The 26,109-nt window shown below is 49.8% G+C and overlaps 1 protein-coding gene across 1 annotated transcript; it reads left to right on the forward strand.

The window, feature by feature from the left end:
* Positions 1-7,482: 7,482 nt before the first annotated feature.
* On the forward strand, positions 7,483-24,307 carry NLRP4 (NLR family pyrin domain containing 4). Its single transcript, XM_054713488.1, has 9 exons — positions 7,483-7,762; positions 11,743-13,288; positions 14,963-15,124; positions 16,928-17,095; positions 18,087-18,254; positions 20,565-20,735; positions 21,350-21,520; positions 23,291-23,461; positions 24,217-24,307. The coding sequence occupies exons 1-9, from the start codon at positions 7,483-7,485 to the stop codon at positions 24,305-24,307; spliced, it is 2,928 nt and encodes a 975-aa protein (XP_054569463.1).
* Positions 24,308-26,109: the final 1,802 nt, after the last annotated feature.

Below are 26,109 nucleotides of genomic sequence, written 5' to 3' on the forward strand. Positions count from 1 at the left end.
GAAGGGTCCCAGGTTCGATTCCAGTCAAGGGCACATGCCCAGGTTGTGGGCTTGATCCCTAGTAAGGGACTTGTGGGAGGCAGCCGATCCATGATTCTTTTTCATCATTGATGTCTCTCTCTCTCTCTCTCTCTCTCTCTCTCTCCCTCTCCCCCCTCTGAAATCAATAAAGAAACATTAAAAAGATAAAAGTGGGATATCAGTTATGTTAAAAGGCAACATTCTCATAGCCTCGGCTGGGTGGCTCAGTGGCTGGAGCACCATCCTGTGCACCAAAAGGTGGTGGGTTTGATTCCTGGTCAAGGGCACCTACCTGGGCTGCAGGTTTGATCCCTGGGCCCCAGTCAGGGTGCATATGGGAGGCAATGAGTCAATGTCTCTCTCTTTCACTCTCCCTCCCTCCTACCTCCCTTCCACTCTTTCTAAAACTCAATGGAAAAACATCCTCAGGTGAGAATCAACAATAACAAGAAAGGCATTGCAGTGTGGCCAGATGGGTGCAGAATGGTGACGTAGGTGGCTGGTGGGATTCCAGTTGGTGCACATGCTCCAGGTTTCAGGCTCAGTTCCCGGGAGGGGCTGTTGCACTCTTACATTGATATTTCCCTCCCTCCCCCTCCCCCTCCGTCCCTCTCCCTCTTGGGAGGGTCCCAACTCAATGAGGGATGTGGCTGATGACCCCCCAGCTGACCCTCCTTCTCACCCCTTTCTTCTCCCCCTCCCTCCCTATCTCTCTCCCTCCAAATCTCTCTCCCCCTCTCTCTCTATCTCTGGCTCACTCGCTCTCCAAAATAAAAAAAAAAAGAACGGTGGTGTAGAATAGTGACCTCCCTTTGGGACTCTAAATAGTGTTCAAACTTCTAATAAATGGCCCTAGCTGGTTTGGCTCAGTGGATAGAGCGTCGGCCTGTGGCCTGGAGGGTCCCAGGCTTGACACTGACTCTTTTCTCTCTCTCTCTCTCCCTCTCTCCCTCCCTCCCTTCCTCCCTGAAATCAATAAAAATATATGTTTGAAAAAAGGAAAGAAACACTCATGGGCACAGACAGCAGTGTGGGATTGCCAGAGGGAAGAGGAAGGCGGGGGATAAATGGCGATGGAAGGAGGCTTGACTTGGGGTGGTGAGCACACAGTACCCTCTACGGATGATGCGCTGTAGAACTGTACCCTGAAACCTGCACGATCTTATTAACCAATGTCACCCCATTAACTCATAAAAAAAGAAAAGACAAACAAAAGGAATGCCAACTGGAGACCAGCCTGGAGAATTCGGAGCAGATGGAGTCATTCAAGCCACATCAGCAAGAGCAAAGCTGGCTGGTTTCAGGACAGGAGCCCGAGCTGTGTCCGCAAAGGCCTCCGGTCACCACGAGCGGAGCCTCCAGCGCCTTCCTGAGAATGGCAGGAGGTCACCGCCTCCCGCCACGGCCCTGCTCCCCGGAAACCCCGCTGCCAAAGTCACGGATTGTGACGGGTGAACAGTTTCCTGGTTCTCACTGCCTGAGCCCCCGGGACGTCTGTGCTCCAAGCCTCGCCTCGGGGTTGGATTGGAAAACTCCGCCTGTGAAATGCTCCCTGGGCCCCATAAACACGGGCTGAAGGACTGAACGCTCTTACTAACCTGGTGGTCTCAATTGGGCTGTTTGGGGATTTTTTATTTTATTTTTTTTGAGAGGCCCAATGGCCAGAGATACCAGGCCTGTTAAGCCAGAAACTTTAGAAGTTGGACTCAGACAACACTGTGGGGGGGGGGGGTTTGTGTGTGTTTTTATTACAATTGACATCCAATATTATATTAGTCTCAGGTGTGAAGCATGGCGAGTAGACATTTATGTAATTCACACAGTCTCCCTGAGTAGGTCTAGTCCCCACCGCCATAGTTGTTGCAATATCATTGACTATATTCCCTGTGCTGGACTTCACAGCCTGTGACTATTTTTTTAAAATATTTTTTACTGATTTCAGAGAGGAAGGGAGAGGAGAGAGAGACAGAAACATCAATGATGAGAGAGAATCACTGATCGGCTGCCTCCTGCACCCCCCCCCACCGGGGATCGAGCCCGAAACCCAGGCATGTGCCCTTGACTGGAATCGAACCCGAGACCCCTCAGTCCGCAGGCCAATGCTCCACCCACTGAGCCACACCGGTGAGGGCCCGTGACTATTTTGTAACCACCGGTTTGTGCTTCTTAATCCCTTTACCTTTTTGCCCAGCTCCCCGGACCCTCCCCTCTGGTGACCGCCAGTCCGTCCTCTGTGTCTGAGTCTGTTTTGTTAGAATTCCCCCAGAAAACACCCAGGAGCAGCCAACCTCAAGGCCAGTGCCTCTGAGCCCGAGGGAGCATCCCTGGAGATGTGGGAGCCGCACCTGACCACCGAGAACATTCCATCTCTCTGGAACTGTCCCTCACCAAGAGGAGGTGGCGGCCAGCTAAGGCCACAAAGATGAGCTTCTGGTCAAGAGAAACAGCACAGACACACACACACACACACACACACACACACACACATACACAACACACACACACAGACACAAAGAAAGGAAGGAAGGAACGAAAGAAGAAAGAAAAGAGGGAGGGAGAGGGAGAGAAAGGGAGGGGGAGAAAGGGAGGGGGAGAAAGAGAGGGAGAGAAGGAGAGAGGGAAAGAGAGGGAGAGAGAGAAAGAGAGAGAGAGAGAGAGAGAGAGAGAGAGAGAGAGAGAGAGGAAGGAAGAAAAGTGGAGAACTTCAACAATGTTAAGGAAAGGGCTTGTAAAATCAAAAGAAGCCAGTTGGCAAGAAAGGGAACTCACCAGCCCTGACACCATGTCTGGTCTTGGCGGCCAGTTCCTCAGCCACGCAAGCCGGGAGGGAGAGCGAAAAGCTGCGCACGCTCCACGCTTCCTTTTCCTTTTTTATTGGCTGAGGAGGGTTCTCGATGACCAGGTTCACCGGGGAAGGGAACCATTGCTTCACCTGGGCTTCGGGCTCACCTGTCTTTCTCCAGCTTCTCCTTCCTTCTCTCTCCTCTCCTTCCTCTCCTTCTTCTTCTTCTTCCTTCTCCTTCCTCCTCGGGCTCCGCTGACTCCTCGGTGTCCACACCCAAGTGGTGATGTCAGAGCTCTTCGGACACCCGGCTGAGAACCCTCCAACCACTGGTTTGGGCTGTGCCAGAGGAAAAGACCTTCAGGTCACCATCCACACCACCCACCACGTGAGAGGAAAGCCCTGGTCGGGCCCCGTCGGGATCTGACGAGGAGCCTGTTTAACGGGGGCTGAGGTAGGATTGGGATGAATGTGATCAGAAGGTACAGGCCTCACACAGGTGATAGGTATCATGGAGGCACTCCTCAGCCCCAAACCCACTCACCTGGGACCTTGAAAGATGGCTGGCCTGCCCGGTGGGGTAGCTCAGTTGGTCGGAGCATCTTCCCTATTCGCCAAGGTTGTGGGTTCCATCCCTGGTCAGGGCACATACAAGAATCAACCAATGAACGCATCGAGTGGAGTAGCAAGTTGATGTTTCTGTCTCTCTCTCTTCAGCTCTCTCTCCCTCAAAAAAAAAAAATCAATAAAACATCCTTGGGTGAGCATTTAAAAAAATAAGGGAAAAAAAACCATAAAACCTCATAATTAATGAAAAATTAGGAAAGGTGTGGCTAACTGGTTGAAGATCAATCCATGAACCAGGAGGTCATGGTTCGATTCCTGGTTAGGGCACATGCCTAGGTTGTGGGCTCGATCCCCAACATGGGGCATGCAGGAGGCAGCCAATCGATGATTCTCTCTCATCATTGATATTTCTCTCTCTCTCTCCCTCTCCCTTCCTCTCTGAAATCAATGAAAAAAAAAACATATTTTTTTAAATGCTGAAAGAATACCCTTTAAGATAAGATACAAGGCAGTCATGCCCCCTGTTACCAATCCTACTTCAAAGCAATCCTCAAAGTATAGCCAGTTCAGGGACGAGACGATGGGTCTGAAAGAAAGAAGCTGAGTGGATAAACTGAGACATATTCATACATTCAGATCCTGTAAGGCAGGAGAAATAGTAAGTGGTTGCACACACAACTTTAACTCTACTACATCTCAAGAACATAACAGTAAGCAAAAAAAAAAAAAAGTCTTAGAAGGATCTTTTCATTATAAAATTCAAACCAGGGAAAATAAATACATATCTTAGGGAAGTGGTTGGCAAACTGCGGCTCTCGAGCCACATGCGGCTCTGTGGCCCCTTGAGTGTGGCTCTTCCACAAAATACCACGGCCTGGGCGAGTCTATTTTGAAGAAGTGGTGTTAGAAGAAGTTTAAGTTTAAAAAATTTGGCTCTCCAAAGAAATTTCAATCGTTGTCCTGTTGATATCTGGCTCTGTTGACTAATGAGTTTGCTGACCACTGTCTTAGGGGAACATTTATCAGTGGGGAAAATATAAAGTCGGGGGGCGGGTAGGAATAATAACATAAAATTCACTTCATTTGGCAAATATGGAGTGTGGAGAGGGCCGGGTAGGCAGAGCCTGCAAAGGACCTAATAATGTCTATTTCTTCTTAAAATTAAACGTTTTGGGGTGATGTTGGTTAATGCGACTATATAGGTTTCAGGAGTACAGTCTGTAACACATCGTCTGCATTTTGCGCTCACATCCCATGTCTAGTCTCCTTCCATCACCATACAATTAACATGCGCCCTACAATGCCTATTTATTCTTTTTAAATATATTTTATTGATTTTTTATTTATTTATTTTTTACAGAGAGGAAGGGAGAGGGATAGAGAGAGCTATGAGAGAGAAACATCGATCAGTTGCCTCCTGCACACCCCCTACTGGGGATGTGCCCAAAACCAAGGTACATGCCCTTGACCAGAATTGAACCTGGGACCCTTCAGTCCGCAGGCCGACGCTCTACCCACTGAGCCACACCGGTCAGGGCTGCATTGCCTATTTCTTAACCAGGTTCTGGACCAGAGATCTTGCTGTTCTGACTGTGGCCATTCCCTAAGTTTTCCACTACGTTGTCTGCATTTCTGTGTATGACATGTTTCACACCATCCCCCACCCCCTGACTAACGGGCCTCAGCTCACAGGATCCTTGTAAAGAAGGAGCAAAATTATAATGAGACGAGGCTAGTTCGCAGCACATTGAAGTTCTCAGAGCACGCCAGCGGTGCCTGCGGTGAGCACAGGGAAGGCCAGGGCAGGGTGAAAACCACACCTGAAGGCCCTGGCGGGGTAGCTCAGTTGGTTAGGAAGCCATCCAGATACACCAAGGTTGTGGGTTCGGTCCCCGGTCAGGACAGATACAAGAATCAACTAATGAGTGCGAATGCATCAATAAGTGAAACAACCAACTCTCTCTCTCTCTCTCTCTCTCTCTCTCTCTCTCTCTCTCTCTCTCTCAATAACAACGATAAATAAATAAAAATTTAAAGATAGAAAACCACACCTGAAGCGTGTGAAACACATGAGGTGAGTCCCGCTGTACAAACTCAGAATCACTTTGTGCCTCTCCTGTGAGACAGAAGAATGGTCCTGGCACAGTAACATTCCTCATGGAGCTTCAGAGGCGGGAAGGAGCCGATTAGACGAATCTCATAATCGTTTAGATTAAGAAGAGAGTCACCGTGTGGCCTAAATGAGCCGGTTTGGAGAGACCGGAAGGAACTTCCTCACAACCAGAAGCTCTGGGATTCCACAATCGGAATCTTGGTCTGAAATATCTACCCTGATAGGAAATCAGGAACCAAGAGCTAGGCCCCACCCAAGGTGGGGACATGGAAACAAAAAAGAGGAATTTGTTTCACCTATTCTTAGGCCTGGTCATTACAAGCCCCCTTGAGCCAATGGAAGGAGAGCAATTCATTGGCCAATCATATGGCTCCGTCGCCTATTTCTTCCCAGTCCCAGCCGCCACTCATTAAGGACCCGCCAGGAAGACCTGGAGCGGTGAGTCAGCAGATCTTGCCCCCAATCTCTCTTTTATCTGCTTTGTCACTTTAAGTCTTTGCCTTCTTCCCCTTTGTGCTGCCTCCTTTCTTGACCACCCAGATGGCGGTCCTTGTGACCTTCACCGGGGCCCTGGATTTTGACTCTAACACGTGACAAATTTGGGTTCAAAGACACCTGCCATGATGGTGTTCATGCTCTATTGGGACGCTCTACTCAAGTATCATAGCTCGGCCCTGGCCTAGTAGCTCAGCTGGTTAGAGCATCGTCCCAGTCCCCCAAGGTTGCCGGTTCTATCTCCAGGCAGGCACACACAACAACCAACCAGTGAATGCATAGACAAGTGGAACAACAAACTGAGCTCTCTGTCTCTCTCTCTGTCTCTCTCTGTCTCTCTCTCTCTCCTTCCCTCCCTCCCCTCTCTCTTTCTAAAATCAGTTTTAAAAAAATGTAAGTAGCCCTGGGCAGAGGGCTCAGTTTGTTGGAACACTGTTCCATATACCAAAAGGTGATAGGTTTGATTCCCAGTCAGGGCACATACCTAGATTTCGGGTTCCATCCTGGTCTAGTGCATACCGGAGACAACTGGTGGATGTTTCTCTCTCTCTCTAAAAAATCTCAGATGAGGCCCTAGCCGGTTTGGCTCAGTGGATAGAGCGTTGGCCTGTAGACTGGAGGGTCCTGGGTTCAATTGTGGTCATGGGCACATGCCAGGGTTTTGGGCTTGATCCCAAGTAGGGGGCATGCAGGAGGCAGCCGATCCATGATTCTCGCTCATCATCGATGTTTCTATCTCTCTCTTCCCTCTCCCTTCCTCTCTGAAATCAACAAAATTTTTAAAAATTAAAAATCTCGGGTGAGGATAAAAAAAATAAATTAATAAAATAAAGTACCATTTCTCCAACGCTGGCCCAGCCAGGCTCCTCCTACTCCCCTTAGCTGGCTTTTTAAATTTTTTTCTACTCTAAACTGGTAGACCAGATGAACTGTGTGTGCCTGTACGTTCCTTATCAGCTCAGCCTGCAACCAGCGGGAAGGGGGGGCGGGGGGTGGTCTCAAATACAAAGGAAGACATTCATGCACAAAAGGATGGGAGAACTTGGAGCTTAGGGCTGAGTTTTCTTTTTTAATTGGATTCATACCTGTTGCCCTGACCGGTTTGGCTCAGTGGATAGAGCGTCGACCTGCGGACTGAATGGCCCTAGGTTCGATTCCGGTCAAGGGCATGTACCTTGGTTGCAGGCACATCCCCAGTAGGGGGTGTGCAGGAGGCAGCTGATCGATGTTTCTCTCTCATCGATGTTTCTAGCTCTCTCTCCCTCTTCCTTCCTCTCTGTAAAAAAGTCAATAAAATATTAAAATATATATTTTTTAAAAAGATTCATACCTGTTGAGACAAACAGGAGAACAGAGACGAGGTCCAGGAATAACTTGAAAGTGCTCTGAATTTCACACAGGTTTCATTTAGTCCTCGTTCCCCGCAGTTCTCTCTCTCTCTCTTCTCTCTCTCTCTCTCTCTCTCTCTCTCTCTCTGAAGACCGTGATCTCTGTCCGGCTGGAGATGGCATCCTCTTTCTTTTCGGAATTTGGCCTTCTGTGGTACCTGAAGGAGCTCAGCCGGAACGAGTTCAACAGTTTTAAGGAGAAACTCAAGCAAGAGACTCTGCACCTGGGGCTCCAGCAGATCCCCTGGGCTCATGTGAAGAAGGCAACCCGGGAAGTCCTGGCAACCCTGCTGGTCAAGCATTACAAGGAAGCACAGGCCTGGGACGTGGCCTTCACCATCTTCCAGAAGATCAACCGGGAGGACCTCTGCCAGAAGGCCAGGAGGGAGTGTGCAGGTGAGGGGTCCGGGGATGGGGCTCGGGACAAGGGTCCTGTCATCATTGTGATAAATGGTCTCCATCCATCATCTCCATGTACTGGTCTCCACAGCAGGCTCAGCATGTCCTCGGGGGCCCTGTCATCCTTGTGCACAGAAGACAGTGGTTCTACTCTGGTTGGGTGCCATGTCTTCACCTGCATTGCACATCTGGGTTACCGATAATTTTGTGATTTTTAAAAATATATTTTATTGATTTTACAGAGGAAGGGAGAGGGAGAGAGAGGTAGAAACATCCATGATGAGAGAGAATCATGGATTGGCTGCCTCCTGCGTGCCCCCTACTCGGGATCAAGCCCAAAACCCAGGCATGTGCCATTGGCCGGAATCGAACCTGGGACCTTTCAGTCCGCAGACTGATGCTCTATTCATTGAGCCAAACCAGCTAGGGCAATTTTGTTATTTTTATTTATTTATTTTTAATTCCCACCCGAGGATATTTTTTCCATTATTTATTATTATTATTATTGATTTCAGAAAGGAAGAGAGAGATGGAAGCACCCATGATGAGAAAGAAGCTGCCTCCTGCACGACCCACACTGGGGATTGAGCCTGTAACACGGGCATGTGCCCTTGACTAGAATCGAACTTGGGACCCTTCAGTGCCCAGTCCAATGCTCTATCCATTAAGCCAAACCGGCTAGGGCTCCATTGCTTTTTAGAGAGAGTAGAAGGGGCATGGAGGGGAGAGAGAAAAACATCAATTCGTTGCCTCCCACACATACCCTGACCAGGGCCGGGGGTTGAACCTGAACCCAGGTACGTGCCCTTGACCAGGAATTGAACCCGAGACCCTTCAGTGCGTGGGCTGACACTCTAACCACTGCTCACACCAACCAGGGCTGGGTTACTGATCATTTATCCTTGCATCCAAACCAGAAACTCGGAGGTGAAGTTGTATCACAGCAACTATGAACTCGACGGTTCAGCAAAATTCGCAGTTAACATCTGTTGTGGGTCACGCACTGAACTAAGGTTAACTTGGTGTCATTGTGTGTTTGTCCAAAGCAGCCATGGAATGCCAGTGTTCAGTAAGATTTCTACGTCACTGTCCTGTGTGGATGCATTTTAATCGTCAACAAGCAAACGTTTATGTCAGAGGAGCCATGGCCTGTACCCAGTATAGCCTTAAGGGCCAATTTTTTTAAAGGGGAAGATTGTATTTTGTTCTATCAAGAGTGGCTCAGTTGGTTGAAGTATCATACAGTACACCAAAAGGTTGTGTGTTTGATTCCTGGTCAGGGCACGTATGGGAGGCAACAGATCAATGTTTCTCTCTCTCTCTCTCTCTCTCTCTCTCTCTCTCTCTCTCTCTCTCTCTCTCTCCCTCCCTCTCTTGTCTCTCTAACTCTGTGCCCCCTTCCTCTCTCAAAATCAATCATCATATTCTGGGGTAAGGATTATATTAAAAAAAAAAAGAGTTGACCATTTTACAACATGATAGCCCCAATAGCAATACTCATCATGATCTCTGAGTCACCATGATCATCATCGGCATTTGTGTATAGATCACGTTCACATAGAATGCAATTTTCTCAGCAGCTTCATTATACCCTCACGGTAGCCCTATTGGAGCATTTAACTATTGGAATGCAGCCCGGCTGGTGTGGCTCAGTGGCTGAGCGTCAACCTATGAACCAGGAGGTCACAGTTTGATTCCTAGTCAGGGCACATGCCCCAGTTGCAGGCTCGATCCCCAGGGTGGGGCGTGCAGGAGGCAGCCAATCGATGATGCTCTTTCATCATTGATGATGTTTCTATCTCTTCCTCCCTCTCCCTTCCTCTCTGTCTCTCTAAAATTAAAAAAAAAGAAGAACATTCAAAAATGTTGGAATGCATGCCATTTTGCTATAATAACAGTTGGGATAGTATGTTGACTTTTCTATTGCGGTGCCCGAATAGTTGCATATAAAACTACAGTTGTTTCAGGTGTATGTTACAGGGACTCAGCATTTATCTGCCTTACAGTAGGATCACCTCACAGTAACTACTTTTCACCAGGCAAAGTTATTGACTATTATTTATTACTAGAGGCCCCATGCACAAAATTCGTGCAAGAGTAGGCCTTCCGTCCCCCGGCTGCCGGCACCGGCTTCCCTCTGGCACCTGGGACCCGGGCTTCCCTCGCAGCCCCAGCTTCATCCGGAAGGTCGTCCAGAAGGATGTCTGCTCTAATTCGCATATTACGCTGTTATTATTATAGATTATTTTTTTAACCCTCACCCGAGGATATGTTTGTTTTTTTAATTGATCTTAGAGGGAAAGGAATGGGGGGGGGGGGGAAGGGGGAGAGAAACATTGATATGAGAGAGAAACATCAATCAGTTGCCTCCTACCCTCTCACACATGCCCCGACTGGGGATCAAACCTGCAACCTTTTGGTGTACAGGACGACACTCAGCCAGCTGAGCCACTCAGCCAGGGCTGCACTATTGTTGACGAGATTCTGCTTCAGCTTTCTCACCCATCTTTCCATCCCTCCCCTCTGGAACCATCCATTTGTTCTTTGTGTCTATGAGTTTGTTTTTGTTTTGCTTGTTCATTTGTTTATTTTTTTAGAGTCCGCATATAAGTGAAATCAGGGTATTTGTCTTTCTCTGACAGACTTGTTTCACTCAGCACAATATCCTAGGCCCCTCCATGTTGTTGCAAATGATAAGATTTCATTCTTTTTTTATGGCCGAGTGATATTCCATTGTATACATGTTCCACAGTCATCTGTCAAGGGTACTCTATCATATTGACTACACCTAATTTCCCAGTGTCGGGTCCTTCAGATAAACTCCATACCCCGAATACCGCTAGGAGTATCTAAATTCCTTGTAGGCATACACGGGTACGTAGTAGAGACACCATCTTGTTGTGTTGTTTTTTTTAATAACAATTATCCCACACTTTCCCTGGATGGGTGGCTCAGTTGGTTGGAATGTCATCTTGGGTTGCAGGTTCAATCCCTGGTCGAGGTCAAAGAGGAGGCAATAGATGGATGTTTCCCTCTCACATCAGATGTTTCTCTTTCTCTCTCTCCTTCCCCTCTCTCTAAAAACAATACATATCCTCAGGTGGGGATTTTAAAAAATATTCTACACTTTTACTATCTGTGCAATAGTCCGTAAAGAATTTAACCGGTCTCCTATCCATGGTTAGAAGTGATTCTCTAGCCGAAACCGGTTTGGCTCAGTGGATAGAGTGTCAGCCTTCGGACTGAAAGGTCCCAGGTTCGATTCCGGTCAAGGGCATGTACCTTGGTTGCAGGCACATCCCCAGTAGGGGGGTGTGCAAGAGGCAGCTCGTCGATGTTTCTTTCTCATCGATGCTTCTAACTCTCTATCCCTCTCTCTTCCTCACTGTAATAAATCAATAAAATATATATATAAAAAAAAAGTGATTCTCTAGTGTTTGCTATATAGTAGCGACAATGTGGATGTGTGTATGTATGTGTATATATGTGCATGTTTGCATGTTTATGTATATGCATGTGTATCTGTATGTTTTTGTGTGCATGTATATGTGCATGTGCATGTGCATGTGCATGTATATGTATATGTATATGTATATGTATATGTATATGTATATGTGTATGTATATGTGTGTATGTGTGAATGTCTAGACCCAGGTTTGGCAGACTGCAGTGGGCCATGGGGTTTACAGCTAGACTTCATGGGCCACCATCTCCACCATGGAGACTGCTCCTCCTTGCCTTTGTAGTGGAAAAAGCAGCTGTAGACAACATATAAGCAAAGAGCATGACTGAGTCCCGGGAACATTTTTTTACAACACGGACTGTGGACCAGCATTGGTGGCGGGCCACGGTTTTCCCAGATCCCCGAGAAGACGCAGCGAGAGGGAAAATGGCAGGGCCAGCGCCAACGCCTGAACTGGGGTTTTCACGCAGACATGTTGTGTGTTTGTCTTGTTTTCTCGGGCTCACGGACTCAGGACACACGAAGACGTATCGCGCTCACGTCAAGGAGAAATTCAGCGAGGCCTGGTCCCGAGACAGCGTCAGGCGGTGTTGCGGGTACGTTGACAAGGAGCTCACCCAGAAAGAGCGCAGATGCCTGGAGGTCCTCTTTGCTCCCGAGGAGCCCAGGAAACGGACGGTGATCCTTACGGGGGCTCGGGGGGTGGGGAAGACGACGGTCCTGGCGAAGCTGATGCTGGCCTGGGCGGAGGACTCGCTCTACCAGCGGAAGTTCTCCTACGTGTTCCACCTCTGCTGCCGGGAGGTGAGGCAGGTGACGGCCACCAGCCTGGCCGCCTTGATCTGCAGGGACTGGTCCGACTCCCTCGCCCCCATCGCGGAGATCGCCGCCGAGCCCGAGAAGCTCTTGTTCATCCTCGACGGCTTCGAAGAGCTCATGTGTGACTTGGACGGGCCCGAGTCGGACCTCTGCAGCGACTGGATGGCGCAGCGGCCCGTCCAGGTGGTCCTGAGCAGCCTGCTGAGGAGGAAGGTGCTCCCGGAGTCCTCCCTGCTCGTGGCCACGGCGCCCGCGTGCACACGGTTCCTCGAGCGCAGGCTGGGCCACGCGGAGGTCGAAACGCTCCTGGGACTCACGGAGGACGAGATGCTGCTGAGCTTCAGCTGCACGTTCCGGAAGAGGTGGAGAGGCGCGGAAGCCTTCCGTTTCATCAGGAGCAACAGGCAGCTGCTCTCCCTGTGCCAGATCCCCGTCCTGTGCTGGGCCACGGGCGCCTGTCTGAGGCGGGAGATGGAACGCGGGAAGGACCTGGCCCTGACGTGCCGGCGGGCCACCTCGCTCTATTCCTCGTTCGTCTTGAACCTGTTCACGCCCAGGGGGGCCCGCTGCCCGGATGAGGAGAGCCGGGCCCGGCTGCGGGGCCTGTGTTCCCTGGCGGCCGAGGGCATGTGGAGCGACACGTTCGTGTTCGGGGAGGAGGATCTCCGGAGAAACGGGCTGGCGGACTCTGACATCCCCGCCCTGCTGGACACCAAGGCCCTTCGCCGGGGCGGGGGCCCCGGGGGCGCCTCGTACACCTTCCTGCACTTGTGCATCCAGGAGGTCTGCGCCGCCCTGTTCTACTTCGTCAAGGGCCACGCCGCCCACCCGAGCCCGGCGGTGGGCCGTGCCGAGGCCGTGCTGGCGGCCCACATGAAGAGAACCAAGGCCCAGTGGGTCTTCCTGCCGTGCTTCCTGTTCGGCCTTTTGAACGAAGAGGAGCAGCGGAAGCTGGGTGCCTTCCCCGGCGCCCGCCTGGGCCAGGAGGAGGTCCGGCGGGCCGTGGAGCAGCACCTGCGGGGCGTCCCCCGCGGGCAGCTGGACGGCCTGGTGCTGTACTACTGCCTGTTCGAGATGGAGGACGAAGCCTTCGTGCGCTGGGCCGTGGACCTGTTCCCGGAGGTGTCCTTCCTGATCAGCGACCCCATGGACCTGATCGTCCTCGCCTACTGCTTGGCACGCTGCTCGGCCTTGAGGACACTTGGATTTTCCATCCAAAATGTCTTCGTAGCCACCCCCGTGTGAGTCCTCCAATGGCCTTCTCTCGGCCGCCTCGTCGGCATCTGTCCGTATTCCCGAGCGGGTTTCGCTCCCGGCGTTTTTCATGGGGGGTTGGGGTTGGGGACCTCACCTTTCTCTGCCCAACAGACCTCAGCTCACATCCTGGCTGGACTCCTCAGGAAACAGGTGACCTTGTCTGCCAGGGGGAAGGGGAGGTGTCTTTCTCCGTTGAAGTCGCCTCGTTGTAAAAAGGGCAACACTGAACTGCCGAATTGGGAGGCGCTAGAAGAGCGAATGGGAGGCCGTGCGAAGTGTTTCCGTTCTCGAGTATCTGCTGATGGGCTCCCAAATCAATTCTCGCACCGTTTCCATAGGACCACACTCTTCCTGGGCTTCCCAGCTAACAAGTACCTTTTATTTATTTAATTTTTAAATATATTTTCATTGATTTCAGAGAGGAAGGGAGAGAGAGAAACATCAATGATGAGAGAGAATCATTGATCGGCTGCCTCCTGCACGCCTCCTACTGGGGATCGAGCCCACAACCCGGGTATGTGCCCTTGACTGAATCAAACCCGGGACCCTTCAGTCCCCAGGTCGACGCTCTATCCACTGAGCCAAACCAGCTAGGGCACAGTTACCTTTTAAATGGATTCTGAACAATCTCCCAAATGTTAACTTACTTTAATAAAAAAAAATCATGTATGAGATAGATTCTCTCCCTCCCCTTTTTAAATCTATTTTTTATTGTTTTTTGTTTTGTTTTTAAGTATATTTTATTGATTTTTTTTACAGAAAGGAAGGGAGAGGGATAGAGAGTTAGAAACATCGATGAGAGAGAAACATCGATTAGCTGCTTCCTGCACATGCCCCACTGGGGAATGTGCCCGCAACCAAGGTACATGCCCTTGACCGGAATGGAACCCGGGACCCTTTAGTCTGCAGGTCGACGCTCTATCTACTGAGCCACACCGGCCAGGGCTATTTTTTATTGTCGATAGTATTACAGATATTTCTCATTTCCCTCCCCTTTACCCCCCTCCTCCCAGCCCATACCCCCCCCCACGTCTTCACTAACCTATTACTCATGTCCATGCGTGTAAGTATATAAGTTCTTTGGTTTACCTCTTCTCGTCCCCTGAGATAGAGTCTCTTAATTATCATGTTACAAGTGAGGAAACTGAGGCAGAGCTACCTCGAAAGCCGCCCCAGTGAGGAAGAGGTCGAGGCTCAGTTCGAGCCGAGCTGTCTTGCTAGAGGGTCGTTTAACACCTATGCTTTACGGCCGCAGCTTTCCCTACCGGATTCCCGCAGACACACGAACGTTCTTCAGTCGGGCACTGTGGACATTGGGGATGGATCTTCCTTTGTGGGTGGGCGGAGGGTGTCTGTTCATTCTAGTATGTCGAGGAGCATCCCTGGTCTCTGCCCACTCGATGCCAGGAGCACCCCTCTTCCCAAGGGGGAGCAACCACAGATGTCCCCAGACATTGCCCAACGGCCCCTGGGGGAAGGGACCACACGACCCCTGGTTGAGAATCCTGACCATAAGATGAGCTGACCTGACCCCGGGCGGGTCTGCTCTGAGCCAGGTGCCCTGCGTGTGGGAAGATCACTCACGATGCTTCTATGTCACGAACGGCCTGGGGTGACTGCTGACCCGCGGAGAACTTTCCCTGTCTCCTTCCTTCCAGGACAGGGTACCAGCTACTCTATTGGAATAACATCTGCTCCGTGCTCACGGCGAGCGAGAACCTCGAAGAACTCCGAGTGAGTGACAGTAACCTCCCCGGGCCGGCCCTGGTGACCCTGATCAATCATCTGAAGCACCCCAGGTGTCGCCTGCAGATACTTCGGTAAGTTGGAGGCCCGCCTGGACCTGAGTCTGCCGTGGAGACCAACGAGGGTCACCGCTAGCTGTTGGGGCGACCTGGAGACTCACAGCCGAGCGCAGAGTCTCACATGCCCGTGTCTCGAGCGGTGTTGCCTCTACCCCTGCTCGCCGCGTTGGAATGGGCCGCTCAAGGTCACCAAGCTGACAGAGGGCGGAGCTGGTTCCACGGAGCCCCTGCTGGTAGCTACCGCCTCTGCTCCTTCCTAAACGGCTTCCGGGGGCATTGCGCCAACCCACATCTGAGGCCCAGTGAGATGGCGGGCTTTGTGCGGGATCCCATGAAAAGAAAAGAGCTTAAGAGTTATGGTCCCGCCCTGGCCGGCTTGGCTCAGTGGATAGAGCGTCAGCCTGCCAACTCAAGGGTCCCAGGTTCGATTCCGGCCAAGGGCACATGCCTGGGTTGTGGGCTCCATCCGAGTGGGGGGCGTGCAGGAGGCAGCCAATCGATGATTCTCTCTCATCATTGATGTTTCTCTCTGTCTCTCCTTCTCCCTTCCTCTCTGAAATCAATAAAGATGTATATATATATTTTTAAGGGCATGTACCTTGGTTGTGGGCACATCCCCAGTGGGGAGTGTACAGTAGGCAGCTGATTGATGTTTCTCTCTCATCGATGTTTCCAACTCTCTATTCCTCTCTCTTCCTCTCTGTAAAAACTCAATAAAATATATTTTAAAAAAAAAGATATATATATTTTTAAAAAGAGTTGTGGTCCTGACCTCCAGGAATGGTCAAGTGTGGCTTGGTTGGTCTCTGTGCTCCCCACCATCAGACGTGTACATCCTCCTCCGTGGGAGGTGGGTATGAGAGACGTAAGTGAACCTGAGGTTGTGGTGGTCCGGAAAGTCTTTCTAGTCTAGGATTTTAGACTCCCCTCTGCCATGACGTGGAGCGTAAGGATTCCAGAGACAGGAATATGCGAGAGCGACGTTAGTCTAAGAACTGGTGTGGCAGCGATATCCAGGTGCCCCCCACCGAAGTGTGCTCCCCCTGCCCTACTGTGCTGTTGTCTTTCAGCCAAAGGCTGAATAAAAGGCTAATATGCAAATCGACTGAACAGTGGAACCACCGGTCGCTATGACATGCACTGACCACCAGGGGACAGACACTCCATGCAGGAGCTGCCCCCTGGAGGTCAGTGCGTTCCCACAGGGGGAGCACTGCTCAGCCAGAAGCCAGGCTGACGGCTGGTGAGTGCAGTGGCAATGGCAGTCAGTCGGACATCCCCCGAGGGCTCCTGGACTGGGAAAGGGCACAGGCGGGGCTGAGGGACTCCTCCCTACCCCCCCACTCCTACCCCCAAGTGCACAAATGTCGTGCACCAGTCTCGAGTATAAATAATTTTTACTGATTTCAGAGAGGAAGGGAGATAGAAACATCAATAATGAGAGAGAATCACCTATCAGCTGGCTCTTACACACCCGTATTGGGGATCAAGCCTGCAACCCCGGTATGTGCCCTGATCAGGAATCAAACCGTGACCTCCTGGTTCATAGGTCACTGCTCAACCACTGAGCCACACTGGCTGGGGGCTGGGTGAGAACTATTGTCTTAAAGGAACCTTCCTCCCAAACAGTCAGTGACATCTTCATTGAATCATTGCACGAGGAAGAAAAGCAATTTTTTTGTTAATTCAATTATTCGTGGGTGTTTGTAACAGTGGATACTATTACATCACAGATGAAAATCAGCAGATGCTCAAGCCGTCTTCTCGGGTTTTGTTGAATGGAAACCTACCCAATATTTTCTTTTTTTTTTTCTGCAGGATGAATAACGTTTCCTTCTCCGCTGAAAGCCGGTGTTTCTTTGAGTTGTTCAGTCAGAGCCCCGTGTTAAAACACCTGGATCTCAGTGGCACAAGAATCTCCCATGATGACTGCAAGTTGCTGTGTAATGCCTTGAACAATCCTGCGTGCAACATTGAGAAGTTACTGTAGGTCTCCCTGCTCACCAGCCTCCTACATTTTTCTTATCTGTCTACTTTCATCCTCTTTCCTATTCTTCATAGACAAGCTTAACTCCCCGTGAACTTGAGCGTTACATAGGGGAGTTCCAAGTTTCTAAATTAGTACAAACCACTTTGGAAAACCATTTGCCTCTCTTTGGCTTTCGCGGGTTCTGACATCTCGTGTAACCTAGCAATCTCACACTGAGGTGTACATCCAACAGAGCTGTATGCATAAGTTGGCCGAAAGATAGGACCTACAATATTCATGACGACGATGCATGATAACCTGAAAAATGGAAATACCTACTAATAGTCAGTTAGATAAGAGACCTGTCGGTATAGACCCCCTTCCTGAGAATGAACAATCTATAATGATAGCAACGAATTTGGATGAATCTCACAGATCTCCTGGATGGAAAATGAGCCAAAGTGAAGAGTAAATATCTCATATGATTTTATTTATATAACATTCGCAGATGGGCAAGACTCTGGTGTTAGAGGTGAGGATAAGTTACAGGGGTGATGGACACAATATGTTTCTGGACCTGAATGCTAGTAATACAGGTCTGGGCAGGTCAGGACAATTCAGGGTGAACAAGTACATCCTAAGTGGGGTAGAGGAGCTGGAGGGATGGAATTGGGGGAACAGCAAACATAATCAATACCTTGAAGAATAACACCTTTTAGAGGTCAAGCAACTCAACATGGCCCGTGTGACTGACCCACATGGATTTAGGAACCGGCGGGAACCTTGTCGATCACGTGATGTCTTGGGGGCTTTTCACTGGGGAAGTTGAAGCCGTGTATGAGCAATAACTTGGTGTGTATGTGTCTCACGTCTAGAGAATGGGTGTTGGGTTTCAGGGAGGGTCTCAAGCAGAGCAAACATGGGCTTCCTGACTCTGGTGGGGCTGGCCAGAGGGGTGAATCAGGGACATAGAAACGGATGGGACCTGACATTTCCTCTTTCCTACAGGCTGGCGGGGTGTGGCCTCTTAGCGGATGATTGTGAAGGCTTCAAGGAGGTCCTGATGAGGAGCACGACGCTGAAGATTCTTGACTTGTCCTACAACTGCGTGGGCAACGGGCTGTCCCTGTTGTGTGAAGCCCTGTGCCTCCCAGCTTGTGCCCTGAGGGGCTTGGCGTAAGTGACCGTTGGGAGGGCCCACTGTGGAACACCATGGCCCGCTCACTGGCTAAAATCTATCCACTGCTGGAGGCATCGCTAGCTCGCCACCTCTGCTCCATATTTCGCTGTGCCTTACCACTGTCCAAAGTAAACGCGCATCCCTCGGAAAGCCACGCCCTACCGTGATATGGCGCTAAGCGAAATGAGTCAGGCAGCGAGAGGCAAATACTATATGATCTCACGTCTATGTGGGACCTAAAGATCAAAAATACACAAGCAGAACAGACTCGTAGATGCAGAGAACAAACTGGTGGTTGCCAGAGGGGGGAGGGTTGGAGGCCTAGGGATTGAGAAGTACCAATTGGGCCCTGGCCAGGTGGCTCGGTTGGTTGGCGTGTTCTCCCGTGCACTGAAAGACTGTGGGTTCAATTCCAATCAGGGCATGTACAGGGGGCAACCGATCGATGTTTACCTTTCACATCGATGTTTCTCTCTCTCTTCCTTCCTCTCTCTAAAATCAATAAAAACATATCCTTGGGTGAGGATTTTAAAAAAGTACTATTGATATATACAAAACAGTCATGGGAATGTAAAGTATAGCCTAGGCAATATAGTCAATGATATTGTAATAACTATGTGTGGTGCCAGTTGGACACTAGATTTATTGTGGGTGATCACTTCCGAAGTTATATACACTGAGTGGCCAGAATATTATGATCTCTGAACACATAATAATCTGGCCACTCAGTATATATATATGTATTAGAGGTCCAATGCACTAAGATTCATGCAGGAATGGGCCTTCCTTACCCTGGTTGCCGGCACTGCCTTCGCTCCGGCCCGGAGCCACCTTTCTGCCTTCCCATGCTGCCCAGAGGCCCGGAGTGGCTGGGGCAGTGCGGAACACCTGTGTAGTTGCCATGGCAACGATGCAAGTACCCTGCCCCCCCACCACTTGGCACCTGTGTATGCAAATTAACCCACCAGCTTTGTTGGGTTAATTTGCATACTTGCTCCTGATTGGCTGGTGGGCGTTGCTAAGGTATGGTCAATTTGCATCTTACTCTTTTATTGGTGTGTGTGTGTGTGTGTGTGTGTATATATATGTATATATATTAGAGACCCGGTGCATGAATTCATGCATGGATGGGGTCCGGCCAACCTGGCCAGGGGGAGGGGACATGGGCCGTTGGCCGGCCTGCCTGCTGGTCGAACTCCTGGTCCAAGGGACAATTTGCATATTAGCCTTTTATTAAATAGGATATACACTGAGTGGCCAGATTATTATGCGTTCAGAGATCATCATCATCTGGCCACTCGGTATAAATGTCTAATCATGGCATATATATCTGAAATGAATACAATATTGTATGCCAACTGTAATTGAAAAATAAAAAAGGGGGAAGGAATGGGGGACATCTGCAATACTATCAACAATAAATTAAAAAGTGTAAAAAAAAAAGAAATTACAGAGAAAGACTAATGAAATTGAAAAAGTTACAGATTTTATACATAAGATAATTCAATGCACATGACCAATCCATGAGAAAGCAGTATGTTGACCAAAGACAGAATCCAATGTGGAATGAGCATTAACTTCTACATGACTAGGTCAGTTTTATGTTCTAATCTCTTCATCATGTGAGTAAGAGGCTAAAAAAGGGATGTGTTTCAGATAAGAGAGAAGTTCGTATATATACAGCGTGTCCCCAAAAGTGTACACAACTTGAATGATTATAAAGTCAGTGTTTATTAACATCCAGTTCATTTTTTAAATTTATTTATTTTATTTTATTTTTTATTAGAGAGGATATTTTATTGATTTTTTACAGAGAGGAAGGGAGAGGGATAGAGAGTTAGAAACTTCGATGAGAGAGAAACATCGACCAGCTGCCTGCTGCACACCCCCTACTGGGGATGTGCCCAGCAACCAAGGTACATGCCCTTGACCGGAATCGAACCTGGGACCCTTCAGTCCGCAGGCCGACGCTCTATCCACTGAGCCACACCGGTTAGGGCTGTTGGTTCGGTTTTTGTGTATCGTCTACTGTTGCCGGTTTTGTACCATAAACGTTATCTTTTATGCTTCCCCATTAAAAAAAAGTCCAGTGGCACTTTAGGATAAATTTTTTTTGTTCAAAGCTTTGCCTGGCTTCACCAATGACTTCAAATCAGTCAAACCTGAAGAGGACTGAAAACCACATGAGTTATCAGTGTTAACGTGTGTATACATTTTGGGGGGGACACCCTCTATAGGGTGATAGGAATACACCCCATAATATGGAGTCCCTTCCTTCCTTTTCTCCCGTGTATGTGTCCCCACAGGTTGGTTGGCTGCCAACTCAAGGAAGCTTGCTGGGAACACCTCCGTGACGTTGTCCTGGGTAACAGGAACCTGACCCACCTAGACCTCGGCATAAATGACATGAAAGACGAAGACTTGAACCTTCTCAGCGAGGCCTTGAAACAGCCATCCTGCTCCCTGAAGTCACTAGGGTAAGTGTTTGGAGGCTTCCCTGGAGACCAAGCCTCCTTCTCAGGGGTTTGGGTTGCTGGGGAGGCACCGGAAATGGAGAAAGCCCAAGGGCCCGTGACGGAGATGAAGGTGAGAAGGTGAAAAATGACTTGACTCAGATTCTTGGAGAGGCGTTTAGGTGAATCAACCTTGACTCTCGATGTTACGGATTTAATGTGGTAACTGGTCCTCCGTCAGGGTATATACAAAAGGGCTGAGACAGAGAGATGGGGACTGGGGCTGAGGGGCGGTTTTATGACTAGATGTTTTTGCCGTGTGTTCTACAAGATGTGTAAGTTTCGTCAGTTGGAGAAGGAGAGCTGAAATTTCAGGTACAAAGCTTAAACACGGGGATGGGAGACCTGGTGCTATAGGTAGGGAATTGACATGGATAAAATCAGGAGTACTTGAGGAAGGAATAAGGACAGCAAGAGAGTAAGGGGGAAGCAGAGAATGAAAAGACTTCATTTCATGTCATAAAATTGAGAAATATTTGAGTAACCGGTGGTGGTGGTGTTTTGAGGTTACCCATTGGAGTAGGATTTTTAAAAATGTGGTAACCCTGGAGAGGGGCATCACTACTGTTCTCTTGCAGTTTGTTAAACTGTTCCATAACTGCCAGTGGCTGTCGGAACCTCGCCTCCATCCTCACGGGAAACCCAAACCTGAGAATTCTGCAAATCGGGTACAACAACATAGAAAATGAAGGCGTGACGCTGCTGTGTGAAGCTCTGCTGCATCCCGACTGCCGCTTAGAGAAGCTTGGGTGGGTACCTCTTCAATGGCATGGCTACAGCTTGGTGAGTGGCCGAAGGCTGGGGACTGGTGGACGGCAAGAGAGGGAAAAATAAAATCCCATTGGGGCACATAGCAGTTAGCCGTCATGCTAAACTTACTCCAAAACAGAGTCTTTTCCTTTAAATACATTTTTATTGATGTCAGAGAGGAAGGGAGAGGGAGAGAGAGAGAGAGAAACGTCAATGATGAGGGAGAATCATGGATCGGCTGCCTCCTGCACAGTCCCTGCTGGGGATTCAGGCCACAACCCGGGCCTGTGTCCTTGAATGGAATCGAACCGGGACCCTTCAGTCTGCAGGCTGATGCTCTATGCATGGAGCTGAACCAGCCATGGCCCAAACATAGAGTCTTAAACCCATGAGCTCTGAGGATGACAGGGATGACTCTGCTGGCCTGGGGCTGGGCACAGCTCATCTTGAATGGGCACAATCAGGAACCAGGCGGGGGGCGGGGAGGGGGGGGTTGGCCAAGGTGATCGGTTGATCTAGGTGGGCCTCGCTCTCAAGTCCGGAAGTGGGTTGGCTGTCTGTGAAGTGAGACCTGCAGGGATGACTGGACCACAGGTCTCCTATCTACCTGGTGAGCCTGGCCTGGTGGGCGTGGCATCTACAGCAACGTAGATCAGTAGATTGGAATGTCCAGCTCATGGCTCTGGAGGCTGGAAGCCTGAGATCAAGGTGTGGGCAGGGCTGGTTCCTTCCGGGGCCCTCCTTGGCTGTGGATGGCCATCTCTTCCCTGTGTCCTCACATGGTCGTTCCTCTCTACACATCCATGTCTTCTTTTGGAAAAATAAATTTGATTAGAGAGAAAGAGAGAGAGAAAACATCAATGTGAGAGAGAAACATCGATCGGTTGCCTCCCGCACACACCCTGACCAGGGATTGAACCCTGCAACCTGGGTATGTGCCCGGACCGGGAATCCAACCCACCACCTTTCGGTGCCTAGGATGATGCTCCAACCAACCAAGCCACTCCACCAGGGCTTAATCTCCTCTTCTTTCTTTTAAAATATTTTTATTGATTTCAGAGAGGAAGGGAGAGGGAGAGAGAGAGAGAAACACCAATGATGAGAGAGAATCATTGATCAGCTGCCTCCTGCACGCCCCACACTGAGGATGGAGCCTGCAACCCGGGCACGTGTCCTTGACCGGGAATCAAACCGTGACCTCCTGGTTCATAGGTTGATGCTCAACCACTGAGCTACATGGGCCGCCTGTTCTTAGAAGGACACCCGTCATGGTGGAACCTATGACCTCACGCTAACTTTCCTGCCTCTGTGAAGACCCCGCCTCCAATGCAGTCACATTTCCAGGTGCTGGGGTCAGAGCAGCCACCTATGAACATCTGTAAGGACGCAACCAGCATCTCAGGGATCCGAGAGACCGAGAAATGTGCAAGGTGTCGGCTTAGAGCTCACCTCACGTGGCCTCCGCTGTGTCATATTCGCCAAAGCAAGGCGAGGCCAGCCCAGATGCAGGGGTGCCGAGCAGACTTCACCCCGAGTGGGGTGAGCTGCAAAGTCCCGTTGCCAAGAGCTGGGTTCAGAGAGGAGCGGACGGGTGTGGCCAATTGCACAATCTGCCCCAGAGCAGTAATCCGACGCCACAAGCGCGCGACCGTTGGATGCGGTGCGCGCAGAGGCGAGGGGCCGCACGGCCAGCTCACCCAGCTCACGTGCCACCTGGTGCCGCCCCCGCCCGCGGGACTGGGGCGCTTCTCACCGGGGGTCTGTTGCAGGCTGGGTGCGTGCCAGTTGACCAGCGCCTGCTGTGAGGACCTCGCTTCTGTTCTCACCGGCAGCCGATGCCTCAAGGAACTCCACCTGGCCGGGAACCCCTTGGACCGCCGCGGGGTGCAGCTGCTGTGCGCCGCCCTGAGGCACCCGGAGTGCGGGCTGCAGGCTCTGAGGTGAGTGCTGCGCGTGGGCTCGGGCCTGGAGCTGAGGGGTTTGCAGGGGCGAGTGTGGGACCTCCACGGTCTAGTCTCACTGCGTTTAAATGCCAACCAGGCGCCCAGGCTTGGGGGTGGGGAGCGGGTGGTTTGCAGGAGTGAAAGACTCGGACCCTTAACCGGGCGGAGCACAGTGACCCGTGACCCCAGGAAATGGTGGCACTGGTGTTGTGAGGGCACAAATGGTAATACAGCCCGGCCAGGGTGGCTCAGTGGTAGAGCATCCATCTATGAACCAGGAGGTCACGGTTGAATTCATGTCAGGGCACATGCCTGGGTTGCAGGCTCCATCCTCAGTTGGGGGCATGCAGGAGGCAGCCCACTGATGTTTCTCTCTCTCCCTTTCTCCCTCTTTGAAATCAACAAATATATATATATATATATATATATATATATATATATATATATATATTAAAAGACAGAGAAGGGCCCTAACGGATTTGGCTCAGTGGATGGAGCATCGGCCTTCGGACTGAAAGGTTCCAGGTTCGATTCCGGTCAAGGGCATGTACCTTGGTTGTGGGCACATCCCCAGTAGGGGGTGTGCAAGAGGCAGCTGATCGATGTTTCTCTCTCATCGATGTTTCTAACTCTCTATCCCTCTCCCTTCCTCTCTGTTAAAAAAATCAATAAAACATATTTAAAAAAAAAAAAAAGAGAGAGAGAAGGAAGGAAGCGCGTGAGTTAAATAGTGCCCCTGCTCTACCTGCCAGGCTGAATAAAGCTGAGTTTGACGAGGAAACCCAGGAACTCCTGGTGGCCGAGGAAGAGAGGATCCCCTGCTTGACCATCACCCACCAGTGATGGGACAGACCAGGACCAGAGGGGCAGGCGTGGGCTTGGAAGCAACCTGGACTTTCAGACTCAACAGCGGCTTCCAAGGATAAGTATCAGAGCGCCCCCCCCACACACACACACACACTTACACACACACACACACACACACACACACACACACCTGCTCTGTGCCCAGGAACCGCAAGTTACTGACCCCGACTCTCCGACTCTCCTGGGACCCTGTTCAGTTGTGTTTTATAAATTGTGTATTAACGTGGGTTTTATTTGCTTTGTGACTTTGTGGCTAGCCATGGGGAGGCCTTCGAGGTAACGGCTCCCTCCTGTTTCACAATGACCTGTTAAACCCTCAATAAAGTTTTGTATCTTAAAACATGTTGTAAAATCCTTTTTTAAAAAATTTCTATTTATTGATTTCAGAGAGAGAGGGGAACATTGACTTGTGGGGGGTTGGGTTTGTTGTTGCTTTTTAATACATTTTAATATATTTTTTATCGATTTCAGAGAGGAAATAAGAGAGGGAGAGAAAGAGAATGAGAAACATTAGTGATGAGAATCATTGATTGGGTGCCTTCTTCATGCCTCTCACACACACCCCCACTGGGGATAGAGCCCACAACCCAAGCATGTGCCCTTGACCAATAATCGAACCCTAACCTACTGGTTCAAAGGTTGATCAACGCTCAACCACTGAGCCGTGCTGGCCGGGCAAATACTGCCTTTATAATTATTCAAAGTGTGTGTATACATTTTAGGACACCCTATATATCTTTAAGATAGATAGATAGATAGATAGATAGATAGATAGACAGATAGATATCGATCTATCTACACCTTGTTTTTTGACCTGACACACAGAATGGCAGCGTGCATATAAGTCCTTCATTTGAGTGCTCTACTCCTCCACAATGACAGGCAGTCAGGTGGTTTCTAATAATTGACGCTATTAAATTCCACTACAGTGGAAAACTTTGCAAATGTCGTCTTGTACAGGCGTCTGAGTCTTCAAGGTAGCTACTTAGAGATACAGGGTAGCACGTGGCCATTATGAAGGCAACAGAGAGAAGGATCAAAATAACTCTAGCCCTCACCCAGCAGGTGTAGCTCAATGGTTGAGCATCGACCTATGAACCAGGAGGTCACTGTTCGATTCCCAGTCAGGGCACATACCAGGGTTGTGGGCTCGATCCCCAGCAGGTGGCATGCAGGATGCAGCCGATCCATGATTCTCCTCTCATCATTGATGTTTCTCTCTCTCCCTCTCTCCCTTCCTCTCTGAAATCAATAAAGATATTTTAAAATAATAATAACTCTAGCCCTGACTGGGTAGCTCAGTTGGTTAGAGCGTCATCCCGATATGCCAAGATTGTAGGTTCAATCCCTCGTCAGGGCATACACAGGAATCAACCAATGAATGCATGAATAAGTGGAACAACAAATCGATGTTTCTCTCTCTCTCTTCCCCTCTCTCTAAAGAGGGGATTGGATGGAAGAAGGTGAAGGGCATTTATGCATAACCTATAGACACAGACAACTGTGCAGTGATGGCCAGAAGAAAGGGGGCAAGATCTGGATGGAAGTGGGAAAAGGGTTGGGGTGGGAAATGGAGACATCTGTAATAGTGACAACAATAAAAATAAAGTTAAGAAATAAAATAAAATAAATACTCTGATGGAAGGAAGGTGGGAGGTGGAGAGCGGCCACAGTGTTTGGACAGGTTCAAGCCTCGGACTAATGAGAGGGCACAGTCCTCTCATGGCCACGTGCAAGTCCCAGCGTGGAGGGCAGAGCCCTCCCAGCACACTTATAGC

This window comes from Eptesicus fuscus, unplaced genomic scaffold (assembly GCF_027574615.1).
Source record: "Eptesicus fuscus isolate TK198812 unplaced genomic scaffold, DD_ASM_mEF_20220401 scaffold_69, whole genome shotgun sequence".
Classification (NCBI taxonomy): domain Eukaryota; kingdom Metazoa; phylum Chordata; class Mammalia; order Chiroptera; family Vespertilionidae; genus Eptesicus; species Eptesicus fuscus.

Excerpts from the sequence above, each read along its gene's own strand:
- NLRP4 (XM_054713488.1), top strand. The coding sequence starts at position 7,483 with ATGGCATCCTCTTTCTTTTCGGAATTTGGCCTTCTGTGGTACCTGAAG. Across the intron at positions 13,289-14,962 it reads GTCTTCGTAGCCACCCCCGT|GACAGGGTACCAGCTACTCT; the intron begins GTGAGTCCTCCA and ends CCTTCCTTCCAG. Across the intron at positions 21,521-23,290 it reads TGCCGCTTAGAGAAGCTTGG|GCTGGGTGCGTGCCAGTTGA; the intron begins GTGGGTACCTCT and ends GGTCTGTTGCAG.